We start from the raw sequence: 23,354 nt of genomic DNA, 5'->3' as shown, positions 1-23,354 counted from the left end.
TATTTATAATTTATTAATAATAGATATAAAACAATATTGTTGTATTCTACGCAATGTAATCATCATAGAAAAATACATCAATAATCTATTACTATTAGTAAAAATATATTTGTATACACTTTTAAAAATATATAATATCATAAATGAAATTTATATAACTCATTTTCTTACAATAAAATAAATACATTATTAACAAATAGAGTTTATCTGTCTTTTACATTTTAAGGTCTACGTTCATCTTTACTAATTTATGTTTTCATATTTCTTAATTAGATATATTACTACATGCGAGTCGTCGTGGCGGATTCTTGCTTTTCCTACACATTTTCGTACTACTGCTGTAGAGAAACCTGGATTTCATCTTCCGGATCAGGAGCTGGTGTTTTTCTTATGAAGATGAACCTATTGAGAGTATTCTCAACAAAAAGACTGTCAACCAATCCATGTTTTTGGCCTGGTTCATAGCAAACAAAAAAATACCCAGAGGTAAGAGAGTTGACATTTGTAATTATTTCTAACAAAATTTGTTTGGAAATCAGGTACGAGAGAATAGGTACCACGGAGACGAGGCTTTGCGATAGGGAGGATTGCGCATATTCATCCAAAATATGTTGTCTACAAACAAGTTTTTCAGAATATTCCGTAGTCACGGTACGTAATTTTAATCTACTTTTTTTTCAAATACAAATTTTAAAATATATAAACTGTTACAATTATTTATTTTTGTATTTGCAAGATGGGTTGTGATGAGTTAGGAGACCGATGACGGTATGTCAATTTAATACTATTTCATGTTCAATAAAATTTAGAAATTTAGAAATCTATCAAATAATGTTAACCCGTCAAATTGCTTGCAAAATTTATTTAATTTTTTGCAGGTTTCTAATTGACTTTCCTTTCTTTATCGAGAATTTTACTTCATAATTTATATTATTTATATATAATATTTTCAATTTTATTATATTTTTCTTTTAATATGTCTACATAAATGTTTGTTTATTATTTATGGAAAAATAATATTATTCACCTAAAATAAAGAATTACGACACATATACAATAAAAATTTAATTAATGATACTATAAAATATGTTACTTCTAAAACTATACACTATTTATTCCATTTTTTGAATGAAAGTATCTTCTTAAACACATAAAATATTTTGTGAAGTTACAATTATACATACACACAATATCTGCCTCTTCATACATATATTACTTTGTTCCCTCTCGTCCATCTTAAATATTGACTACCAGCTTTTTTCCATAGCTGATGAATTCTCCCAAAGACGGTGGTATTATGTTGTAAAAGCCGTTACTTCTAAAAACTATATAATATTTATTCCTTATTTTGAATTTTCTTAAGCCCGCACCCTGTGCGGGCCGGTCACCTAGTTTTAATAAAAAAGGGTTTTATTTTCAAATTTCTACTACGTCCTCTTATGTGTATCCGATTCTGATTTTCCATTTTTTCTTGTTAATTTAATATACAGTTCTCACTTTCTCACCAAAGCAATCGCTAGCACAACTTGTAGAATATCTAAACAAAACACACACTAACGTATTACCCTACATGTGCATGCAAATTTCATCGTCATGAAGTCTGCATAAATTTTGAACGACAAGATTTACACGCATAAAGATTTTGAAACCTAATATATATATATATATATATATAATAAGAAATCCGACGTTCTGGTCTATAGAAAGCCCTCAATGGATAAAAAAAAAAAAAAAAAAAAAAAAAAAAAAAAAAAAAAAAGCCCTCAATGGATAAAAAGGCACAAATGTGAAAAGTGATATAGGGAAGGCAAAGCAAAACAGCTAAAAGCATTAAAAAATCAAAACCTTCAAAACTAAACCTTTCCTGTTACAAAATAAATTATAGATAAAACCACAGAGAAAACAAAAAACAAACAAGCAAAGAAAAGTATTTTTCAACTTGGCTGGCTTCTTGTGTAGTCTATATATATTCCTTAAACACTTTCTTAAAACCGAAAAGGTTCACAATATCTCTCCTCAACATGACCTCAAGAACAGTCACGAGACTTCCTAATCTCATTAATGTTTTTCTCCTGATTTCTCTAGTTTTCTCAGGTGATTTAGTTTTTCATAGTTATTTATATTTTCATATGAGATTTTAAAATTTGTCAAGTTACGCCGAATTTTACGACAATGATTTAGTCGTGTCAATTCATTATTATAAAATTTAGAGCATCTTCATTACTTATATTTGAGGGAGCGTATCCGTAATTAAAAAACATTGAAAAAATAAAATAAATTATGAGAAATTTTTTAACAATCGAAAAATATTATGAAAGTCTTTTAATCCATTGGCACCATGTGAGTCATGTGACTGGTTTAATTCCTTTTACAAATAAAATATAATTATTTTTAAAATAGTTATTTATTTAAATTATATAAAGATAATATTTTTTATTGGTTTGAGCATCTTACTAATAGAGATGCTCTTGATAATACTTTGGAAACCTACTGATTTTCAATATTTGTTTAGTATAATAGATTTTGCATGTCAGTAATTTCTATAATTTCCAATCCTTCTATTGAAAATAAATTCAGGGAATGTACTACAAAGTGTTGCATCTCTTGGCATCAATTACGGACAAGTTGGTGACAATTTGCCTTCACCTGATAAAGTTATTAACCTCTTGAGATCTCTAAGGATTAACAAAACAAGAATATACGACACAAATCCTCAAATTCTTAGTTCCTTTGCAAATTCAAACATAGAGATCATCGTCACCATCGAAAATCAGGTCTTAACGTTGTTACAAGATCCTCAACAAGCTCTCCAGTGGGTGAATTCCCACATCAAACCCTATATTCCGGCCACAAGTATCACCGGAATCATGGTCGGAAACGAGCTTTTCACCGACGAAGACTCTAGTTTAATCAGGTAACAAATAATCATTACATCTCAATCTAATTAGTTACATTCAGATTTAGACCTTTACATACCATTTTACAGTATTGTATTATAGTTTTTATACAATAATACTTTTTTTTTTATACAATAATACTATTTTGATTTTATTTTGTCTTTGTGGTTTGTAATAGATACATGATGCCAGCAATTATCAACATCCACAAAGCCTTGTTCCAGTTAGGTTTAGACAGATACATTCAAGTCTCGTCTCCAAGCTCTCTCGCCGTCCTAGCCGAATCTTATCCTCCATCAGCCGGAAGTTTCAAGCCGGAGGTTACCTCCGTGATGCAACAATTTCTACGATTCTTGGAAGCCACGCGATCTCCTTTTTGGATCAATGCTTACCCTTACTTCGCCTACAAAGATAACCCTAACACAATCCCTATCGACTACGTTCTATTCAATCGTAACATCGGCATGACCGATCCCAACACAGGACTACACTATGACAACATGATGTATGCTCAAGTAGATGCGGCTGCTTTCGCTGCTGCGAAATTAGGGTACCGTAACATAGAAGTTAGGGTTGCGGAAACAGGTTGGCCTTCCAAAGGAGATGTTGGAGAGATTGGAGCGTCTCCTTTGAATGCTGCCACGTATATAAGGAATCTTATGATGAGACAGTTCGCCGGAGAAGGGACTCCGGCCAGACGGAGTTCCAGGCTAGAGGTCTATATATTCGCATTGTTCAATGAGGATATGAAACCTGGTCCTATTTCGGAGAAGAATTATGGAATATTTCAACCAGATGGATCATTGGCTTACGATTTGGGATTCTCCACGATGTCTACTACTAGTACTACAACTGCGACTTCAAAATCTATCACGTATTCATCTTCTGCCACTAAGGTACAAAGCAATTAGTATGGTTTGTTTTTTAAATCCATAAAGATTGGGGTTACAGCGAGAATAGATGATTCTGGAAGCACTATATGTGTAATAACGAATTCTATTTTGTTTCTTTTTACAGGCAAAGTCAACCTTGAAGTATTGGAAAATTTTGATATTGGCGATGATTGGGGTTAGACTGTGTTAGAGGGAAAGTTATCGAGAAGATATAACAAGGCGATTGGTTAGGATAGTTATGCAAAACAAAAAAAAAAATTATCTAAGATATAATTCCATATTCAGTTTAACATTTCAATCAAATTTCGGTAAATAGTTAAATTATATATAAACCTTTGTAAAAATAATAATATATATATATATATATACTTTTGTTGTTCTCGTTAACGTGTAAATTATACATATGGATATCCTAAAATAATAGTCAATAAACAAAAACAGTTTATTGTTCAAGAAAAAAGAAACTTATACTGGCGGCTAGTCGCACATGAAAGCTATGTGTTACTTCGACCCTTACGCATAGAAATAGAATCGACAAAGGGGATGATTGTTTGTTTGGTTTCTAGTTTTTGGATTTTGGTTTTTGGTTTTTGCATTTTAGATTTTTGTTTTTGGTTTTTGATTTTGCAGTAGATTTTAGTTTTTAGTTTTTGGCTTTTGTTTACAAAATAATGAAATGAAAATATTATCAATAGTAAAATATTTATTCTGAAAATAAAAAATATAATATCATTACCAAAACACATATAAGTTTATTTTATTTTTAAAAAACAGCAAAAACAAATATAATTTTATGTTTAAACATAAACTTAAAATTTTAATTCTGTGTTTAAACATAAGTTATATATACTTTGCTTTATAATTTTACTATATTTATACATAATCTAGCTAAAATTATTAAACGGTACATCAATACAACTAAATTTATACATATTTTTTTTGTATTGGTTAAATTTTAAAAATTAATTTTCTTTTTTTTTATTAATTAGTTTTAATTTTTTTTATTAAATTATTTTATAATTTAATAAATTAAATTAAAAAATGTGGCTATCGGTTCATTATTAGATAAAATATTATTCAACTGTAATAGCTTTGGTAAAATTAAGCTGTGTTATAAATATTATTCTTCTTAAATTTGATTCTAAGTTATTTTAATAAAAATTAAAATTATTATTAAAAAGGCCCTTTATATCCAACAAAAGAATTTTTTTTTTACTGATATAGATTATTTTGTAGTTTTAGAATTTAAATTTAAATGATAGACAACATTTTTTGTTGATTCTTAGTAATTTGGAATAGTTACTAAATTATCACTAATCTATTTTTATTTATTTATACTATATTAATGCTCAAATATAGAAATAATATTAAAAAAAAAACAAAAAACAAAAGTTACGTACATTGTTTAAGGAAACCAAAAAAATGTGGTTTTTAGTTTTTGCTAAGAAGTAGGTAGTTATTTCAAAATCTGGTTTCCCTAAATTTTAGGGAATCTATTTTTCAAAAATCTTGATCGGTAAAAAAGTAGATTTTAGAAAATCGAAAACCAAAAACCATTTTAAAAACTGCAAACAATCAATCTCAAAAACTCTTGCAGCATAGCTATATCACATAGCTAATTAATTCATTTATATAAAATTAGATATTTAAATATAATACTTAAATTTAATACATAACCCATAATGCAAATCTATGCATTGGAAAATCAAAATGCAAACCTATAAATCATAATGGAATAATACTTCTAATTTTTGTTCATTACTCTATTTTCCACTCTATTTTGAAATAAAATATGGAATAAAATCTATAACCAAAAAATTGCATTCGCTCTTTTTTCGTTGCACCACGTCATCATCATGGAGGGAGGGGCGAATCCCAACACGTGGCAGCTCCTTTTTTCAATTGTTAATTTGGGCCACCGTTAAGTATCGTAGCCCCATTTCACTTTAGCTGCAGTATTTTATCGGTTCATTTTTATGCTTCAGTCTTTTATTTGGTCGTTGGACCATTTAAATTTATTTTAATAGTTCATCAAAAATAGGTTTAGCATGCCCACCACTGAATCCTTATGTATCTTCGTCTCTTTCGTAGAGATTCCAAGCTGCCGTCGAATGTTTGTAACCGATGAAGTTAGTTTAATGCTCCACTCCCGTCGATTAATTGATAGAGGTTAATGATAGCATTCAATCGTGGAATCGACAACTTCTTCATCCTTTCAGCTTCCATCATTTCTTCAATTTCCTATAACAGTTTATATGGAGTTACAGAAGACGGCTTAGCTCATCTTATCGTCTCACTATCAACTTAGAGAGCATGGAAGGATCTCTGGTGCTTGCTTTGATGCTGGGCGAGACATCATTCCTGTTGTACAGGTAACTATCGCTCTCTTTGCTTTGTGTCATTTGATCCACCCATACCAATCTTTGTTTGGTGTTTATTTTGTTTTGGTCTGCATATTAAAGGAACAGACTACAAGACTCTTGATGCGACTTGCATACGTGATTACATAGATGTGACATACTTCGTTGATGCTCGCTCATGTTAAAGATCTTGAAAAGGCTAAGCTTCACAAAATTGGAATCTTCAATATTGGGACCAGGAAAGTTCCTGTATATATGCAAATAGATTCTCCACTAAATGAAAAAATAAGCGAATGAATTTTAGAGAAAGTATGTGCTTTGTTTCTATGTGAGCAGGTAGGTCGGTGAAGGAGATTGTGGAAGCCTGAAAGAACAGCGGTCGATTACTTGGAAAGAAGGGCATGAGATTCGCAGAGGTGTACAGCGATCCAAGCAAGATCAGAGTGGACAGCTAAGCATACAAATCTTAAAGAGATTTTGGAGACTGCATGGTGATGGCAAAATCTTCATCCCAATGGCTATGAATCTTCTTCCTTTATCTCTGCATACTAGCCTTTCTCTGTATTAGTATGTGATGATTGCTCTTCTAGGACTCTTTCACAAGTAGATACTAGCTAGAGATTAGAGTCTTGATTCTAGATGGTAGTGAAGGGAGTAGAAGAGATAGTTGAAAAAAAACAGTTAACAATTGGAAACCTAAGGAGTGTGTTTGCTGACGTGTCTCCGTTAAGAGGGCTAGAATGACTCATAAGGTGTTCAAAGAATACTATTGAAAGAAGCATAAACTTAGAAAAAGTTCCTACGAGTACATTCACCTCAAGATTGGAAAAAGTTATATCTATATTCACAACTGTACTATTGCAGCATTTGTTTATTTAATATATGATTCTTTAACTATAGAGATGTTTTGATGTGTTTCCTTTACTTCTCTTGCTTAAATTCCAACGCACTGACCAGATTCGTTTTTTCCTTGCAGAGGTCCATGAAATTTTTAGCAGGTGTTTCCTCGATGTCCCTGCAACCTCTCAACTATTCAGATGTTGCACATCTTACGGTAACTAATACGGATAGCTCCGTAAATTCAAGGGTAACACTCTCTACAAACATAACTGCAGAAAAACTAAACAACATTTTTTGTTCAGGATTCAGGTGTGGTTGAACCAGATCAAAGACCGCTACCACAGTGCTTAAAGGATTTGCTAGGAAGCACTTCACTTTTCTGTTGAAGCTTTTACCACTCAACTTCTCTTCAAAGCATTTGTCATTCACAATATCTAAGATCTACGACCGCAAACAATGTTCACCACTCCCGAACTTTTACTGGAAAGTAAGTTTAAACAGTTGGTAAACATGTCCACAAGTTATTGTTCTTAGGTCTTCAGCCTTTTATATTGTTCATGCGCAGGGGCCTAATAATAACTCTGAATATGATATGCCTGGAGCTAGAGCATTTAAAACTAAACCACCCTGGGTTGGCAGCTTGTGAAGGGACAGAGGAGGCTACAGGGGCCATTAGTGGCGTTCACCAAGAGCCTGTTTGGGGAGGAGTCACAGCTGAAGGTGCAACACTTAAGGAGGATGTCCGCAACATAGAAAACACACGTACTGGTTAGTTTTACAGCTTTGGAAGTGACCAAGTCCAATGCCCATTACTGCTCTTCCTTCCTTTTTATCTTCTTTTAAGCTTCAATAAATTATCTACGATCTCCCGACTAGGAATCATTTTAAAGTCGTTTTTTGTTTGTTTTTTTTTTTCTTGGCTTGGTCACAAAGAAACCTATTGGGCCAAAACTTTACTTAAAAAATATATGGAAGTTATCATTTCTTTTTTATTTCCCAGACAAACACAGACAGCTTGAAAAAAATGAATATACAAACTCAGCTTCTCATCTATAAGTTAGTTCACAAGCTAGCTCAAAAAAAATTGAATTTTAAAACTCTTCTTTCTTAGTTAACAAACTAGAAAGGACGTGATTTTGGAAAACCAAAATGGAGCCACTAAGTTTATTAGACCACTAGGACGTTCAAAGTGCGATCTATCTCCTAAATCCTTGATGATCAAGCAAATGAGGTGTCTCAACGCTAAACACATTAATACCATGATTCTAATACAACTTTATATTAAATTAAATATATTTTCTTAAATAACCAACCCAAAATAAATTGACACATGTCAATTAAAATATCTTATGAGATTTCAAAAGTTATGAGAACTTTTATAATTGTTTCTCTCCTGCTTTTTTTTTAATGTTTAGATATTCATATATATCTTATCATTAGACTTGCTCTAAGATCCACAAAGAAGTTGTTTCGTTCTAAATGGATCCCTTCTACGAACGTCTGGTTTATCAACATATTGGCTAAGTAGAAGATGAGGCTATAAGATGGATTTCATTACAAAAATACGAATAAATACGAAATGCTTGGAAAGTTGGCTAAGTAGAAGATGATTGGAAAGTTGGACTCAATGCTTAACTTAAAGATGATACACACAAATATTACCGCAGCCTACTGATATAAGATAGATTTTATTACAAAAATACGAATAAATACGGAATATGGTCAGCCACTATTCTACAATATTAGATCAAAAATTACTAAACACAACACATGTGACCAAGAAAAACCCATGTGAACAGATAAAAAAAAATTAGTCCAAAAAAGAAAAAAAGTTATGTGGAAATTAAGGTCTTCAAACATAGCAAACCAAAAAAATAACAGCAGCGTAAATGACATTAATATAAAATATAACATCCAGATTCAAATGTACAATACACCAAACTTAATCCAAATAAATAAATCAGTTTTCGTGTCCTATCACTCCTTCATCAGTCACCCCAAATCGCATACAATCTGAGCTCTAAAATTCACGTGCATATTAAAAAATTTACCGCTAACCACTAATACAACAACCAAAACTAAACCAAACAACCTCGCGATAATGTATAAGATATAAATGCTTACTCTTCTTCACCACATACTATTCATTTTCTTCACTAACCACTCAAATAGTATGAGAAACTACCTTTTTCTCTTCGGCATATCCAACCAAGACAACCATTCGACTGTCAAACTATGGTAGTCCACAGCTATTGACCTAAATAAACCAATAATTAGCCATTATATTAAATTTACTATTCAAAAATCAGCAACACAATAATATGAAAAACCAATGTTAGAAATTTTAAAGAAGAAACCTTCCCTTTCTACTAAAGATATAATACAATAATTGCATAATGTGATCTATCCTAAAAAAAATTACTAATTTACGGTTTAGTAGAAACAATTATCCTAATGAACAACGAAAGAGAAAAATTATGTGAAACAATACATAACAACTATTTCAAAAGAAAAAAACAATTCATAACAACTACAGAACACAATAACATAATCTAAGCTTGCTAGGTAGTATCAACCGTCAAAATATAACATCTCCCAACAGAATCATACGAAGCATCCAAAGAATATCCCGCGCGTAACGCGGACACACCACTACTATAAAATAATGTAGGAGATGTTTTAAAAAAGGAAAAACCATGAAACAAGAGCTTATACTCACGATTCTGAACTTCAAGTGTGAGGGTCAAGTAAAACATTAGTGTAGAGCTCCTAAAATTTAAGAGACAATTTATATAAACATATATAAACTCCCAAATTATTAAAAATAGTATATTTTATAGTTTCTTCAAAAAATTCAGGATCAGCTTTGGTGTGGTGATTCGTCGCCATTTCCTTAGTGTGGGTATTCTTGATTCGAAGATGATGATGGTGAGATGAGGAAGACAAACGTGAGGATGAGAGATATCAATGAAGCTTTTGAGAAGTTTATGTTTCGTCAAATTATATATTCCGGTTGAAAAAGAGAGTAGGGTATACTAGAGTCCAAAAGGAGAAGTTCAATGTAATCTTTAGAAGCCCAAAGAAAAAACAAGAAGTTTAAGAGTTTGGGGTTTTTGTAAGCCTGGAACACTTCCGGTTAAGCTACCCCATTACAGTCATATGACGCTCCATCCGATGTACTGCTTTCCAATTACAAAAGACCGTTTACACAAATAAAGGAAACAGAGGACGTGGGTACTCACGAGTTGGAACTTGGAAGCAGAGGTCGTATTGGGTTTTCCACACGCGGACAAAGGTTCTTTCAACAAGTTAATTCTTCCAGATGAACCCAATCCGAAGGATCCAACAACAATTCTCGACCGACCTGTCAAATATGTGGTCCATACTGCGTTGAATTGTTGGAACCGTTTTGATAATACCTATCAAAGTAAAGATTGCATTGAGGGTTCTCTTTTTGGGCTCTAAGGGTTTTGGTTGGAAAGAGAAATAGAGAGAGTAAAGATGAAAAACAATAGGACGTGAGTGCAAGGTAATTATAATAGATCTTCAAACTTGATATAAATATTCGTTTTATTTTACTTTGGTGTCTAGATTATTCGTTTTGGTTGTTTTAAATTTAGATTGCAAATTCTAGGGATCGTTCAAAACATATTTTTGAAAATTAGTCAAAGGATAGGTACATGTTCTGATTGGATTCATAGTGGGGATCATAGTCTCGGGCCTACGGAAATGGTAAATAATAAGTCACATCAAGGCTCTTTACCTTCGTACTCATTGATAGTAAAAAAACAAATGTTCGCCATCTCTAATGACATCTATTTCAACGTTTTCCGCATTGGTGACCACTGTGAAGCTTTATTTTCCAAATTTCTCACCTGCATAATTACACATTTAATATTAGAAATTCCTTATGGAGAAGTCTTTGTGTTCTTATTAATTCTTTACTTTTGCAAATTCTTGTTAATTTCTTTAAACTTCGCATTAAGAAGTAAATTATCTTACCTGCAAGTCCTAGAAGCTCTACTTTGGAATCAGGTAAGATTATCAGCTTCGGCAAATCTTTTCCTTGTGACTTCAAGTGGATGGTAACTCTCTTTTCTTCCGGCTTTGCGGGTTCTTGTTTACTAGGTTTGAATCTGCAATGTGGATACGTTAATTTTAATGAGGCAACATCTACATTAGAGAAACTTTTCTCAGCAAAATCTTTGTTTGGTTTTTCCTCTTCCGCTATCTTTATCCTACGTTCTTGACCTCTTCTCGTTTCACTAGAACCATCTTTTCTTGAATCCATCCATTTGGTTAACTCCAAATCAATGTTTTCTGAGTCATCCAGTTGTAAGTATTTGTGTCCTTTTCCTTGATCACTTGCATTTCCTTCACCTCTCTTCAGACCACCACCAAGCCACTCCTGGAGGAGGAAGTCTGGTTGGTGTTTTGCAACATCAATTGCTATTGACTGTTTCCCTCTAAGTTTCTGAAAATTTCATCATATAAAAATGAGTTGACATTGTGTGAATAAACACCTAAAGTACACTAAATTTCCATTAATGACATCTTGCTTACTTACCATAAAGAGATTGTTAATTATGATACGTCCATCTTCAATATGAGCTCTCATAGCACTAATGAGAGATTTTGTGTACACGTAGAATTTGAGATAGTTCCGTTGTCCTAACAGTGAAAGGTTGTGGTGTATAGCATAAAACACCAATCTCTCCAAATGCATCTCCAACAACTGCTTTCCCATGTATCTACATGAATGTGAGGATTATGTTAATTACAACTTATTTGACCATTTTCTTGATTATCTAGTGGTTAAATATTTTGTCTGCATACCTGATTTTCACCGTCAATGTAAGCAGTGAATTCCGGTACAATCACAGCAGAGAGAGAGAGAGAGTAAAAATGTTAGAATGTAACTTCAACTTTCCTATGACGTTATTGATTTTCAATCTAAGTCACTCACCAGTCACCACTGCCCCTGAGACAAGAATGTAAAGATCAGTATGAGATTCGTTCTGTATAATTACATCTTCTCTGGGTGGGAAGTACTCAGCATCGATATCTGAAACCTTTTTTGGAACAATATAACATGACACATTAGAGAAAAGAAATGAACAAGAAAAAGTTGACAAATGAAATTTTTTTTGTACCAACTGAAAGAGGAAGTTATGAGAAACTCCTTGGAAGAGGTAAACGTTCTGAGCAATGTGGAGGTAGAGATAGTTTGCAATGCTTGACCGAGTCGCTTTGCGCAAACCATTCAGCGTCTCTTCTTGTTTGAGACCTTCTGTTTTGAAATCTAAGGAGATATGTGATAACATCTGGTCATGTATGTTTGGTGGGAGTTGGTTTCTTGATGCAAACTCTGAAACAGATGTAACAGTATCTCTCTGTTGAATTGAAAAATTGAAAAATAATTAGATTTTCGTATTAGTTTAACAGAACAGATGACATGAGGGTTGGTCCTGAAACATTGGCTTAGGGCCTCTCAAATTTTAAGAGAATATATATATAAAACATAGAACTCCCAAATTGTTAAACATAAAATTTTATTAATATTTTTACTAAATTGTTTATACCTTCAAAATCTCTGGACCGGTCTCGAGCGAAAAGAAAGTAAAGTGAACTTACAAAGGCTTTGGTGTGGCTAGACCAGTGAACAACAAGGTTAGTCATATTTCCAATCAAGTAAGATGTGAAACCGAGGTAGAAGAGCATGTACAAGACACTGGACAACATCTCTCTTGGTCAGCATGTAAGTCTCCATATCCTGTTGTTGTTAATGTCGTAACTGACCAGTAAAGAGAAGTCCAATATCTACTCCATAAGCTTGCTTCCTTGAAATTTGCGTACACAACTCCAATCTATGTTTTTCTTGGATTAGGATATAGATCTGCAATGAGGTAGTTGAAGCATCCAGCATAATGTACTGCAAACAAAGTGACCTGATATTGAAAACTATACGTGGTAAGTTCTAGTTATAGACGAAAAGAAAAAAGAGTTTCCTCTGTTTTTGGGACTTACCAAAATGAGTTTTGTGCATCGTGTCCAGAAGTAGTTGAAGCGGATATCTTTCTCGAGTCTGAAGCAATGGAAATATGAGGGTGAGAGATTAAGATTCATGTAGATTCTTGAAAACGTTACTCTTATAAACCTCAAATAAAATGGTTTGCTTATGGTTTAGATTGAAAATGAACCTTGCAAACAGTAAGCTTACTCGTCTGAGACGCCATAGCCTGAGCGTGCTAAGAACTGTGAATCCTATTTGGCTTCCCTTGTAGTTGAACAGAAGACTCAATGACTTAAACGGAGCTGTGGGGCAGACATCAAAGACAAACCAAGTAGAAAGGTACCTGAAAAACATAACTTGTTATGAGAATATGAGTACTTTTAAAACGCAAAACCATACTAGAGTAATATAATTTTTCTTACCTCATGGCTATTTTCTTAGGATTGTCGACTAGAATATAAGAGTGGCTGTCTACATAAGCGACGAAGAAGGTAAGAATGATATCAATGTGTAGGGGATGGATTTCACCATCCCGCAAGGCCCGAAGGATAAATGGGCCCATATAAGGAGTAGCAACAGCTCGACCGACGGCTTGAGCGCCGACTCCTCGGCGCGACTCGATAGTACTTTTGGTCAATCACACGTCGACTCGGCACGTCCGGCTCAACGGCTCTTCGATGTAAAATGGATATCTCGGTCCAACGAGTTAAGAGCCCACGAAGACGACGCGAGTTAGGTCATAGAAGTGCACCAAGTCGACTATATAAGGGGATGGGGGCGCAACGTAAAGAGGATCCAAAATCACTCACACACACTCGGCGGCTAGATTAGGGTTTTACCTTTATTCTCTCGCCGTATTGTACTTTTCCGGCAAGCTCTCCGAGCTCCGGTTTCCTTTCTGTCGCGCATCTCCTTTCTTTGTAACCGATTAAACGCTTTTCCGACCATTAATAAGACGTCTTTTCTTAAATCCATATCTGAAATCGAACATTTCCTTATTTAGTACTGTTTCCCGTTCAAACAGTTGGCGCCCACCATGGGGCCTTTAGCAAAGTAACGTCAACAAGATGGCGACAAGCAACGACGGTTCTTCTTCCGGAGAAGAGTACGAAGCTCCTGACACAACGCTTACACCTACTCCAGCGACGCCAGCGCCGCTACCCCGCCCCCCCCTGCGTCCATCGAAACTATCATGGCATGCCTCGCTCAGCAGGATGCGGCCCAAAAGGCGACAACCGATCAGATAGAAGCTCTCGAAAAAATCCTCGCCCCTCTCGCCGCGAATGTCGAAGCCTCGACGGCGCAGTACCGACGACACCTGTTTAACACAGATCAAGCGACCAGAGCGGCCCCAACGCTTGCTGACGACCAAGATGTTAACGACGGCAATACGGCTCAAACTCCTGCTGGTTTTGACGCCCATTACATAAACGAACCCACCGTGTTAAAGCAATCGGTCCTCGATATCGCCTCTAAGATCCATCACGTGACGACATATGTGCTGCAAATCGAGCGCGTCCTCGCCGAATCGCTCCGGACGCCGTTCACACAGAAGATAACGGGGGTCCGGCTCTGAAAGATGGATAAACTCTGTCTCCCAACCTTCGAAGATGTTTACGACCCCTCCGCCCACGTCACGTCCTTTAACATCGCGATGCGACGTGCAAATTTTTCTGAAGAAGAGAAAGACGCTGGCTTTTGTCAACTTTTCGTCGAAACCCTCGAAAGACCGGCCTTCAACTGGTTCACCGGTCTCCAGGAAAACTCCGTCGACTGCTTCCACGACCTCTCGACGGCCTTTCTCAAGAATTACATCATGTTCACTCGCCAGGAAGCTACTGCCTCCGACCTCTGGAACCTCACTCACGCTAACGGCCAGAGCCTCAGGGAGTTCATGGAGAAGTTCAAAGCTATCGTCTCAAAGGTCGATGTCCCCGACCACATAGATGTGGAGTCGTTGATGAACACCCTCCACATCAAATCGCAATTCCGAGCCGACCTCTATCGGTAACCGACGAGATCTGTGTCGGACGCGATAGCCTGGTCCCATAACTTTATCCGTATGGCAGAGGACACTAGAGCGAAGGTGGCAAAAGAAGCAGCGGGAAAACAAGCGTCTGCTCGGACGAACGACATCTGTCAGGAACTTTGCCAGCACTCTTCTGGCGGGAAATACAACCAGAAAAAGGGTTACATGAACGTCGTCGACGAAGAGGAGTCCCCAGGTTCTGCAGTTGTCGTACGAGAGAAAGGATGGAACCACTGGGACCGAGACTCCGCCCAGAAACCATCAAGCTCCTCTAAACAGACAAGTCCGAACCCTTCCGAACACAAAAAATGGTGCTCCTATCACAAAGTCAAATCGCACGACACGAAGGAGTGCAAAATTCTTTTCGGACGCTTCCTCGAGAGTGGCAAAATCGAGATAGAGCTCCCCCACCAGAAGCCAAAGAACAATAAAAGTTGGAGCAAAAACAAAAAAAAAAAGCTCAAAAACCTCAAGCCAGAGCCTCCCAAAACGAGGAACGAGCGAGTCCCGAAGGAGCTCTCGTGAACAACCTTAACATCGAGGAAAAATCCACTGACGAGGAGTAACCGAGGAACCAGCGACGAGTGGAAGTGATACTCTCTTGCCACAGCGATTCATTAGATGACGAGACCCCACCTACGGTTTCAGACTTGCACGATCAATTGCGACGAGGAATGGAGAGACCTCTCATCGTAACGACAAACTCCGAAGATCTGCGTACCTTGCTAAAGCGAAAGATCGCAATGGTCGCAGACACACCAGCCAGCGAGGCAGATCTCAGAACAACTATCGACAAGTCCAAAGCAAGGAAAGTCAACCAAACCATCATCGCCCCTGACCCAGATCTCCAGCCTCGAGCAATCGACCTCCGCGATCAGATCAACTCTAAATCCGATGACCTACGGATCAGGCTTAGCCAATCCAAAAGATCTGATTTAAGACGTCGTCTCGAGGCAACAAAACGTCGCTCTGAAACAGCTCTGCATGCCGACAACAGTATTGACGACCCACTGGCACAACTAGAGTCAATGAGGGCCACGCGGGCCCTGCATCTTAACGTTATAATGGGCAGTTCACCCTCCTGCGGAGACTCGGTCCGGGCCGTCAAAGACTACCGACGACAAGCCACCACGCGCAGAAATGGCCTTCACAAGTAGAGAACGATCATCGGATCGCTTTCTCGGCCGCCGACACCCGTGACGTACACATGCCACACAACGATCTGCTCTTTATTGATATTGGGATTGGCGAATGCCAGGTCACAAAGGTTCTCGTCGACACTGGCAGCTCGGTCAACCTAATCTTTCAAGACATGCTCGACAAGATGGGAATTGACTTACGGAACATGAGGCCTTCCACACGTACCCTTACCGGATTCAACGTAGCCTCGGAGAAAATGATCGGGACAATACGTCTCCCAGTCTATGCAGGGGACGTAACCCGAACCGTCAAATTCTCTGTCATCCGCGCAAAAGACCCCTACAACGCCATCCTCAGCACGCCTTGGCTGCACTCCATAAAAGCCGTTCCCTCGACTTACCATCAATGCATCAAATTCCCCAGAAAAGACGGCACAATTCTGACGATCCGTGGAGAGCAACGAGCCGCGAGGGTGCTACTTATCGCCACAGTCAAGCTACAATAATCAACCTCCCTCTTCAATTCAGTCGCAAAACCAATTCCCAATCGACGAGGCTGGCCCGTCAAAATCCGTGCGCATCAGAGCATTTCTTTCCGACGAGATGCAATCACAAATCATCTCTTTTCTTAAAACGAACGCTTCAACTTTTGCATGGACGACCTCAGATATGAAAGGAATAGACCTCGCAGTAACCTCTCATGAACTGAACGTCGACCCGACGTACAAGCCTATCCGACAAAAAAGACGGAAGCTCGGTCCCGAACGATCTAAAGCTGTGAACGAGGAGGTTGACAGACTGCTCAACGCAGGCTTCAGTACCGAGGTACGGTATCCGGAGTGCCTGGCCAATCCAGTCATGGTGAAAAAGAAGAACGGAAAATGGCACATTTGCGTCGACTTTACTGATCTAAACAAAGCCTGTCCCAAGGACAGCTACCCGCTCCCCCACATCGATCGTTTTGTAGAATCGACGGTCGGTAACAAACTCCTAACCTTTATGGACTCTTTCTCGGGGTACAATAAAATCCTGATGCACCCAGACGACCGTGAGAAGACAGCCTTCATAACGGATAGGGGAACATACTGCTACAAAGTCATGCCCTTCGGTCTAAAGAACGCAGGGGCAACCTACCAGCGCCTGGTCAACCGAATGTTCACCGATAAACTCAGCGACACCATGGAAGTCTACATCGACGACATGTTAGTCAAGTCACTTCACGCCTAGAACCATCTCGCCCACCTGCAAGACTGCTTCAAGACGCTGAATGAATATGGGATGAAACTCAACCTGGCGAAGCGCACCTTCGGCGTCACTTCGGCCAAATTCTTGGGTTACATTGTCACCCAGCGAGGCATTGAAGCGAACCCCAAGCAGATTACATCGATCCTCGACCTCCCAAGTCCGAAGAACTGTCGTGAAGTCTAGCGCCTGACCAAAATCGCAGCCCTCAACAGGTTCATCTCACGGTCTACTGACAAATGCCTTCCTTTCTACGAACTCCTGCGAGGAAATAGGAGGTTCGTTTGGGACGAGAAGTGCGAAGAAGCATTCAATCAGCTAAAACACTATCTCACGACGCCTCCGGTACTATCAAAACCCGAAGCTGGCGACACCCTGTCCCTCATCCGAGAAGACCAAGGCGAGCAAAAGCCCATTTTCTACATCAGCATGCGCATGACCGAGCCTAAGACGCGATACCACACCTTGGAAAAGATGGCCCTCGCGGTCGTCACCTCGGCGAGAAAACTAAGACCATACTTCCAATCGCACACGATCGAGATACTCTCCAACCAAACCCTCCGAACGGTAATGCAGAACACCAACCAATCGGGGAGACTGACCAAGTGGGCAATGGAACTCAGTGAGCATGACATCGTGTATAAAAATCGCACAACAGCAAAATCGCAAGTCCTCGCTTACATTCTAATCGAGCTAGCCCTGGAACTCGAACAAGACCTAGTCCTACCAAGTGCGAATTGGATACTGCACGTAGACGGTTCATCTACGAACAAAGGTTCGGGGGCAGGCGTGCAACTACAGTCGCCCACAGGCGAACTAATTCGGCAGTCCTTCAGCTTTGTCTTCGCCGCGTCAAACAATGAGGCTGAATACGAGTCTCTCATTGCAGGACTCCGCCTCGCCAAAACAGTCAAAGCCAAGCGAGTCAGCGCCTTTTGCGATTCCCAGCTCGTGGTTTTGGGAATATGGAGAATAACTATAAGATAGCTATGGGGTCGTCTGTATAGACACAAAGACACATAGGCTGATCTTATAGAGAGAGATAAGCTCTTAGAAGTGTTCTTGCCTCGTACTAAAGCAGTGGCTGAAGTACTTGACGGGAGAGAAACATAAGCGGGTAGCTTAGGAATCCTTCAGTGTCGTGTGTTAGGGTGTTAACACTAGACAAGTAAAGCTGAATAAACAAGTTCTTGTAATAGATTGTTTAAAGGAGATTCTAATAAAACAGAGTGTTTGCTTGTATTGTTTTATCTCTTGAGTTATCTTCTGCAGTACTATTGTAGTGTCATCTTGAACTAACAAGTGGTATCAGAGCAGGGCACCTAAGTTATCGGTGTTATCCTAAAGGTGAAGATGGACACGATTGTTTCTCTCCAGAAGGCGATCATGTTGAATGCGGACCAGTATGGTCATTGGAAGGCTCGCATGAAGCAGATGATTCGAGGAATCAATGAAGATGCGTGGACAGCTGTGGAGATTGGTTGGGAGGAGCCTACCATAGTTATAGGAGATGGGAAGAAGCCTAAGCCAAAAGAGGATTGGCCAGAGGCAGAACGCAATGAATCTAAGTTTAATGCAAAGGCGTTGTCGGTGATTTTTAGAGCGGTTGAAGCAGAACAGTTCCTGCTGATTTAGGGGAGTACTTTGGCTAAAGAGGCGTGGGAGATCCTGCTGAATTCATTTGAAGGAGATGAGAGTGTGAAGAGGACACGTCTAGATCATCTTGGGTTGCAGTTTGAGAATCTCAGGTGGTCTGATAATGATTCTATGGCGAGCTTTAGTGCCAAACTCAGTGGTATGGCGCATGAAGCATTTGTAATTGGGAAGAAGTACAAGGAGAAGAAGCTGGTAAAGAAGTTACTACGTTGTCTTCCTACGAAGTTTGGAGCGCACAGGACAGTCTTGAATATGACCACAAACACGGATGAGCTCAAGTTTGACAAGCTTGTGGGTATGCTGAAGGCAGAAGAGATGGAGACAAACAGTAGTTCAGTCTCTACGACAGGTGGTGCATCAAGGATTATAGCTCTTGCTGCTGATAAAGATGGAGATAGATCTCCGAATGTTGAAGATGCCATGGGGATGTTGGCTAGGAATCTGGGTAAGATGATGAATTCCTCCGGTGGGAGGAATCAGTATGGTCGCCAGGGAGGTTATCGTGGTAATAGCAGAAGAAGAAAACGTCTTAGATGCTATGAGTGTGAAGGTGTTGGTCATATAAAGGCTGACTGTCCTGTAGCACAACGGAGAGAACTTAAGTGGTCTGAGTGTAGAGGTGTTGGACACACACGGCGTGAATGTCCAAACTCAAAGAAGGAAAAAGGCGTTCCATTGCAGTCGTCTGATGATTCAGAGTCTGAAGAAGATGGAAAAGTGATGAAGAACCTTGTTGCATTTGGTGCACACAAGGAGGAATCCAGTGAATCCTCGGATTCAGACGTTGATACAGACTCTGAGGATTATCACGTGCTGCTAAAGAAGTGATTGAATCTCAAGAATGAAAATCTGAGGTTGCAACATGATCTAGTGCAGAGCCGTGGGGAGAATGAAGAACTTGTTGAAGAACTTGCGGTTGTACATGAGAAAAATGAGTCTCTGGAACAGAAAGTTAGCAAGCTGAGATAAGTTGCTACTGGTGAACAAGAGAGAGCAAAGATGCTTGAAAGTGATTTGGCTGAGAATCACAAGCGGGTCAGGATGCTCAATAGTGGGACCAAGGACTTGGATAAGATACTCTCAATGGGACAACCAGCCAAGGTGAATTGGGGACGGGGATACCGAGAGCTGAGAGAAATGGCGTACATCAGAAGGGGCTATCACATTTCGTGCAGGCAGGTGAATTGGGGACTGGGATATCGAGGAGCTGAGAGTACTAAGGAAGTACAATAGAAGGGACTATCACATTTTGTGCATGGGAGCACATCAAAAAGTGGAGCCAAAGAAGCTTGTCAGGAAGTACGTCGGGACGTACGACGGGGAGTAAGGCAAAAATTTCTACAACACGCAGCTGTGAGTAACAAACCGAAAGTAGTACATCAGTGCAACAACATGAAGGTCAGAAAGGAGGTTCTGAAGCATGGTTGTGCAGCTGGTACAAGGAAGGAGACTGATCGGTGCATCAGCAACTGTGTCAGGCCAAGCAAAAAGCAACATCGGATGTGTTTTTGGTTCTGTGGGAAGGTTGGACACAAGAAGGTGGGGTGTTTTGCTCGTGAGAAGAGCAAAAACATGGCCAAGAAGGTGAACAAGACGTTCATTAAACCCAAGAGGGTTAAAGAGGTGTGTCCTTAGCCAAGAGTGGCTTACTTGATGAGATCAAGGATAAGACCTCAGACGATGGATGCAGCTCTGGTAGGAGTGATCTTGAGGTTGACCAAGAAGCATCAAGTCTGGAGCCAGGACACGAGGTTGTTTGTGGCACAAAGGAGAAGGAGATCGAAGTGCGTTAGGAAGTGATGCGAGATGATCTTCAGGAGGGTGATAGTGAAATCACTCCAAGACAATAGCAACTAGTTCAAAGATGGTAGGAGTGATCTTGAGGTTGATCAAGAAGCATCAAGTCTGGAGCCAGAACACGAGGTTGTTTGTGGCATAAAGGAGAAGGAGATCGAAGTGCGTCAGAAAGTGATGCGAGATGATCTTCAGGAGGGTGATAATGAAATCACTCCAAGACAATAGCAACGAGTGCAGAGAGCACTCAGTGCGGATGGGGAAGGGTTCATGGTCAAGAAGACGGAACATGACGGAAGCCAAGTCCTCAACAGAAGCTGGTCGAAGGGTAGTTTGACAGGTGCGTGAGGTCATGATGCAGTACTTGTTATTCCGCTGCAGCAGAGGCTGTGTCATGATTATACATGAAGAAACAGACTGTTGGGTCTGTAACGCTTGACATCTAAGCATCTGTTTTAGCTTAGTATGCAATCAAGCAGGGGGAGAATGATGATGTTCTAGTACAGAGAATGCATATCTCATGGGGGAGAAAGCATGGTGTGGTGCACATCTCGTGGGGAGAAAAGCACATTTGGTGTGGAAGTTTCCAGGTGGGGAACGTGGTTGCTGAACCAGAAGATTGTTGTGCTTGATTGACACACAAAGCTAAAAGGGGGAGATTGAAGATGTAAGATGTATGCCCTGAAGTAGTCGCTGATGTAGTTGCTGAAGCAGACGTCATGTTGAGTGGTGAAACCCATGTGGAGTCAAGATACCGAGCTAGAGTCATGTAGACTTGGAGAGCAAGAGAGTATCTTGGAGATAAGGAAAGAGGAATAAACTTGAGGAGCAATTTTATGACTTAAAGAAAGATGAATAAGTGCATTCCAAGAAAAGGAAAGTTGCACTTATTGTTATGGAAGATGTCCATACATGTTGTCTTGGAGACTAGGGTTTCGGGAACTTGGAGAATAACTATAAGATAGCTATGGGGTCGTCTGTATAGACATAGAGACACAGAGGCTCATCTTATAGAGAGATAAGCTCTTGGAAGTGTTCTTGGCTCGTACTGAAGCAGTGGCTGAAGTACTTGACGGGAGAGAAACATAAGCGGGTAGCTTAGGAATCCTTCAGTGTCGTGTGTAAGGGTGTTAACACTAGACAAGTAAAGCTAAATAAACAAGGTCTTGTAATAGATTATTTAAATGAAATTCTAAAGCAGAGTGTTTGCTTGTATTGTTTTATCTCTTGAGTTATCTTCTGCAGTACTATTGTAGTGTCATCTTGCACTAACATAGTCTTTGTTTCAACTTTAACAATCTTACAACAAAATAAACTACTCATTTGTTGGGTTACATAGCTTAGCTAACTACTTATTACAATAAACTTGGTGTGTGCGGTAATAAAATTTATAAATTTAATTTCTTTCTAAATATAAGGTTCTATTATTATTTTGGATTTTATTATTTTCATACCAATATTTTAATATAGTTTTTGATTTAACTGAACATAGAATTAAGATAAAAAATTATTTAATTTATATTTTAAAATAGATATGTATATATTTAAAATTAGATACTTAAATAAAATTTTCTCCATTTATTTTAGATAAAAATATATTAATCAACTTGCGTAAAATTAAGAAAAAATTGATATAAAAGTTGTATAATTATTAAAAAGTAAGACTAAACAGTATTTCGTAAATTTGTAGATATATAAAAACGAATAATATTACAATTAAATTTTTTAATTTTTTTCTAAAAGTGTAAAAATTTTGAAAGTCTTTTTGGTAATAAAATTGTATGATTATAAAATAGAAATAAATAATATTTCAAAATTTGTGGAATATTATTATGTTTCTATTATTATATATTATTTAATGTCATATTTGAATAGATTTATAAATCATGTGTTTTTTGAGTGTCAACTGGCGGTTCAGGTTTGGGCACTCTCAAGAATTCCCTCGAATCCAGACATCTTTCCTACTCAATCACTTCTTGGGAACATGGATTATCTATTTTGGAGGATTTCTCCGGAATTGGAAGATCATCAATGTGCATGGATCTTATGGTACATATGGAAGGGTAGAAACAACAAGGTCTTTAGTAATTTGGACATGGATCCTAGAGATACTCTCAAATTGGCAGAAACAGAGTCTTTACTTTGAGCGGAGGGCAGATCTCACTAACACAAGGAATCGAGCAAAATCGATTACCAGTACAAACGATAGTCCCGAATATCCCAGGTCGATGGTGTTTTACGGATGGATCATGAAAAAATCAGGATTTACATTCTGGACAAGGGTGGTATAGTACACTGAAAGGTTTTGATGGTTTAATGGGAGCGAGAAATACAAGAGCGAGTCAATCGCCACTTCATTCAGAGATAGAAGCGCTTATTTGGGCAATGGAATGTATGAGGAATCTAAGACAGTTTACAGTTACCAGTGGACTCTCTTTCTGCTACGCGAACTTGGAACTCGCAGACACTCCAGGCTTTGATGGATTCTTAG

General features: G+C 38.3%; 3 protein-coding genes, 1 long non-coding RNA gene and 1 pseudogene across 6 annotated transcripts; 4 read left to right on the top strand and 1 right to left on the bottom strand.

Annotated features, from left to right (window-relative positions):
- The first annotated feature begins 2,013 nt into the window (after window positions 1-2,013).
- Window positions 2,014-4,005, top strand: LOC106333600 (glucan endo-1,3-beta-glucosidase 14-like). The gene is made up of 4 exons (XM_013772029.1): window positions 2,014-2,094; window positions 2,578-2,914; window positions 3,076-3,793; window positions 3,915-4,005. The coding sequence occupies exons 1-4, from the start codon at window positions 2,022-2,024 to the stop codon at window positions 3,978-3,980; spliced, it is 1,194 nt and encodes a 397-aa protein (XP_013627483.1). The 5' UTR covers window positions 2,014-2,021; the 3' UTR covers window positions 3,981-4,005.
- Window positions 4,006-5,775: 1,770 nt separating this feature from the next.
- On the top strand, window positions 5,776-7,958 carry LOC106332564. 3 transcript variants are annotated; one of them, XR_001268115.1, is made up of 6 exons: window positions 5,776-5,959; window positions 6,058-6,162; window positions 6,253-6,641; window positions 7,127-7,204; window positions 7,293-7,477; window positions 7,556-7,958. It is a non-coding gene; the product is annotated as an uncharacterized LOC106332564 (long non-coding RNA). The 3 variants fall into 3 exon arrangements; XR_001268114.1 differs by having other exon boundaries at window positions 6,041-6,162; XR_001268113.1 differs by having other exon boundaries at window positions 5,776-6,162.
- A 2,803-nt stretch (window positions 7,959-10,761) lies between these two features.
- On the bottom strand, window positions 10,762-13,565 carry LOC106330991 (annotated as a pseudogene).
- Window positions 13,566-16,239: 2,674 nt separating this feature from the next.
- LOC106330990 lies at window positions 16,240-16,677 on the top strand. Its single transcript, XM_013769363.1, has one exon. The coding sequence runs from the start codon at window positions 16,240-16,242 to the stop codon at window positions 16,675-16,677; it is 438 nt and encodes a 145-aa protein (XP_013624817.1).
- A 163-nt stretch (window positions 16,678-16,840) lies between these two features.
- On the top strand, window positions 16,841-17,398 carry LOC106330988 (RNA-directed DNA polymerase homolog). The gene has a single exon (XM_013769362.1). It carries the CDS (start codon window positions 16,841-16,843, stop codon window positions 17,396-17,398), a length of 558 nt encoding a protein of 185 aa, XP_013624816.1.
- Window positions 17,399-23,354: the final 5,956 nt, after the last annotated feature.

This window comes from Brassica oleracea, chromosome C3 (genome assembly GCF_000695525.1).
Source record: "Brassica oleracea var. oleracea cultivar TO1000 chromosome C3, BOL, whole genome shotgun sequence".
Lineage (NCBI taxonomy): Eukaryota > Viridiplantae > Streptophyta > Magnoliopsida > Brassicales > Brassicaceae > Brassica > Brassica oleracea.
The sequence above is the reverse complement of the archived record's forward strand: the minus strand, read 5'-3'. Positions and strand labels throughout refer to the sequence as shown.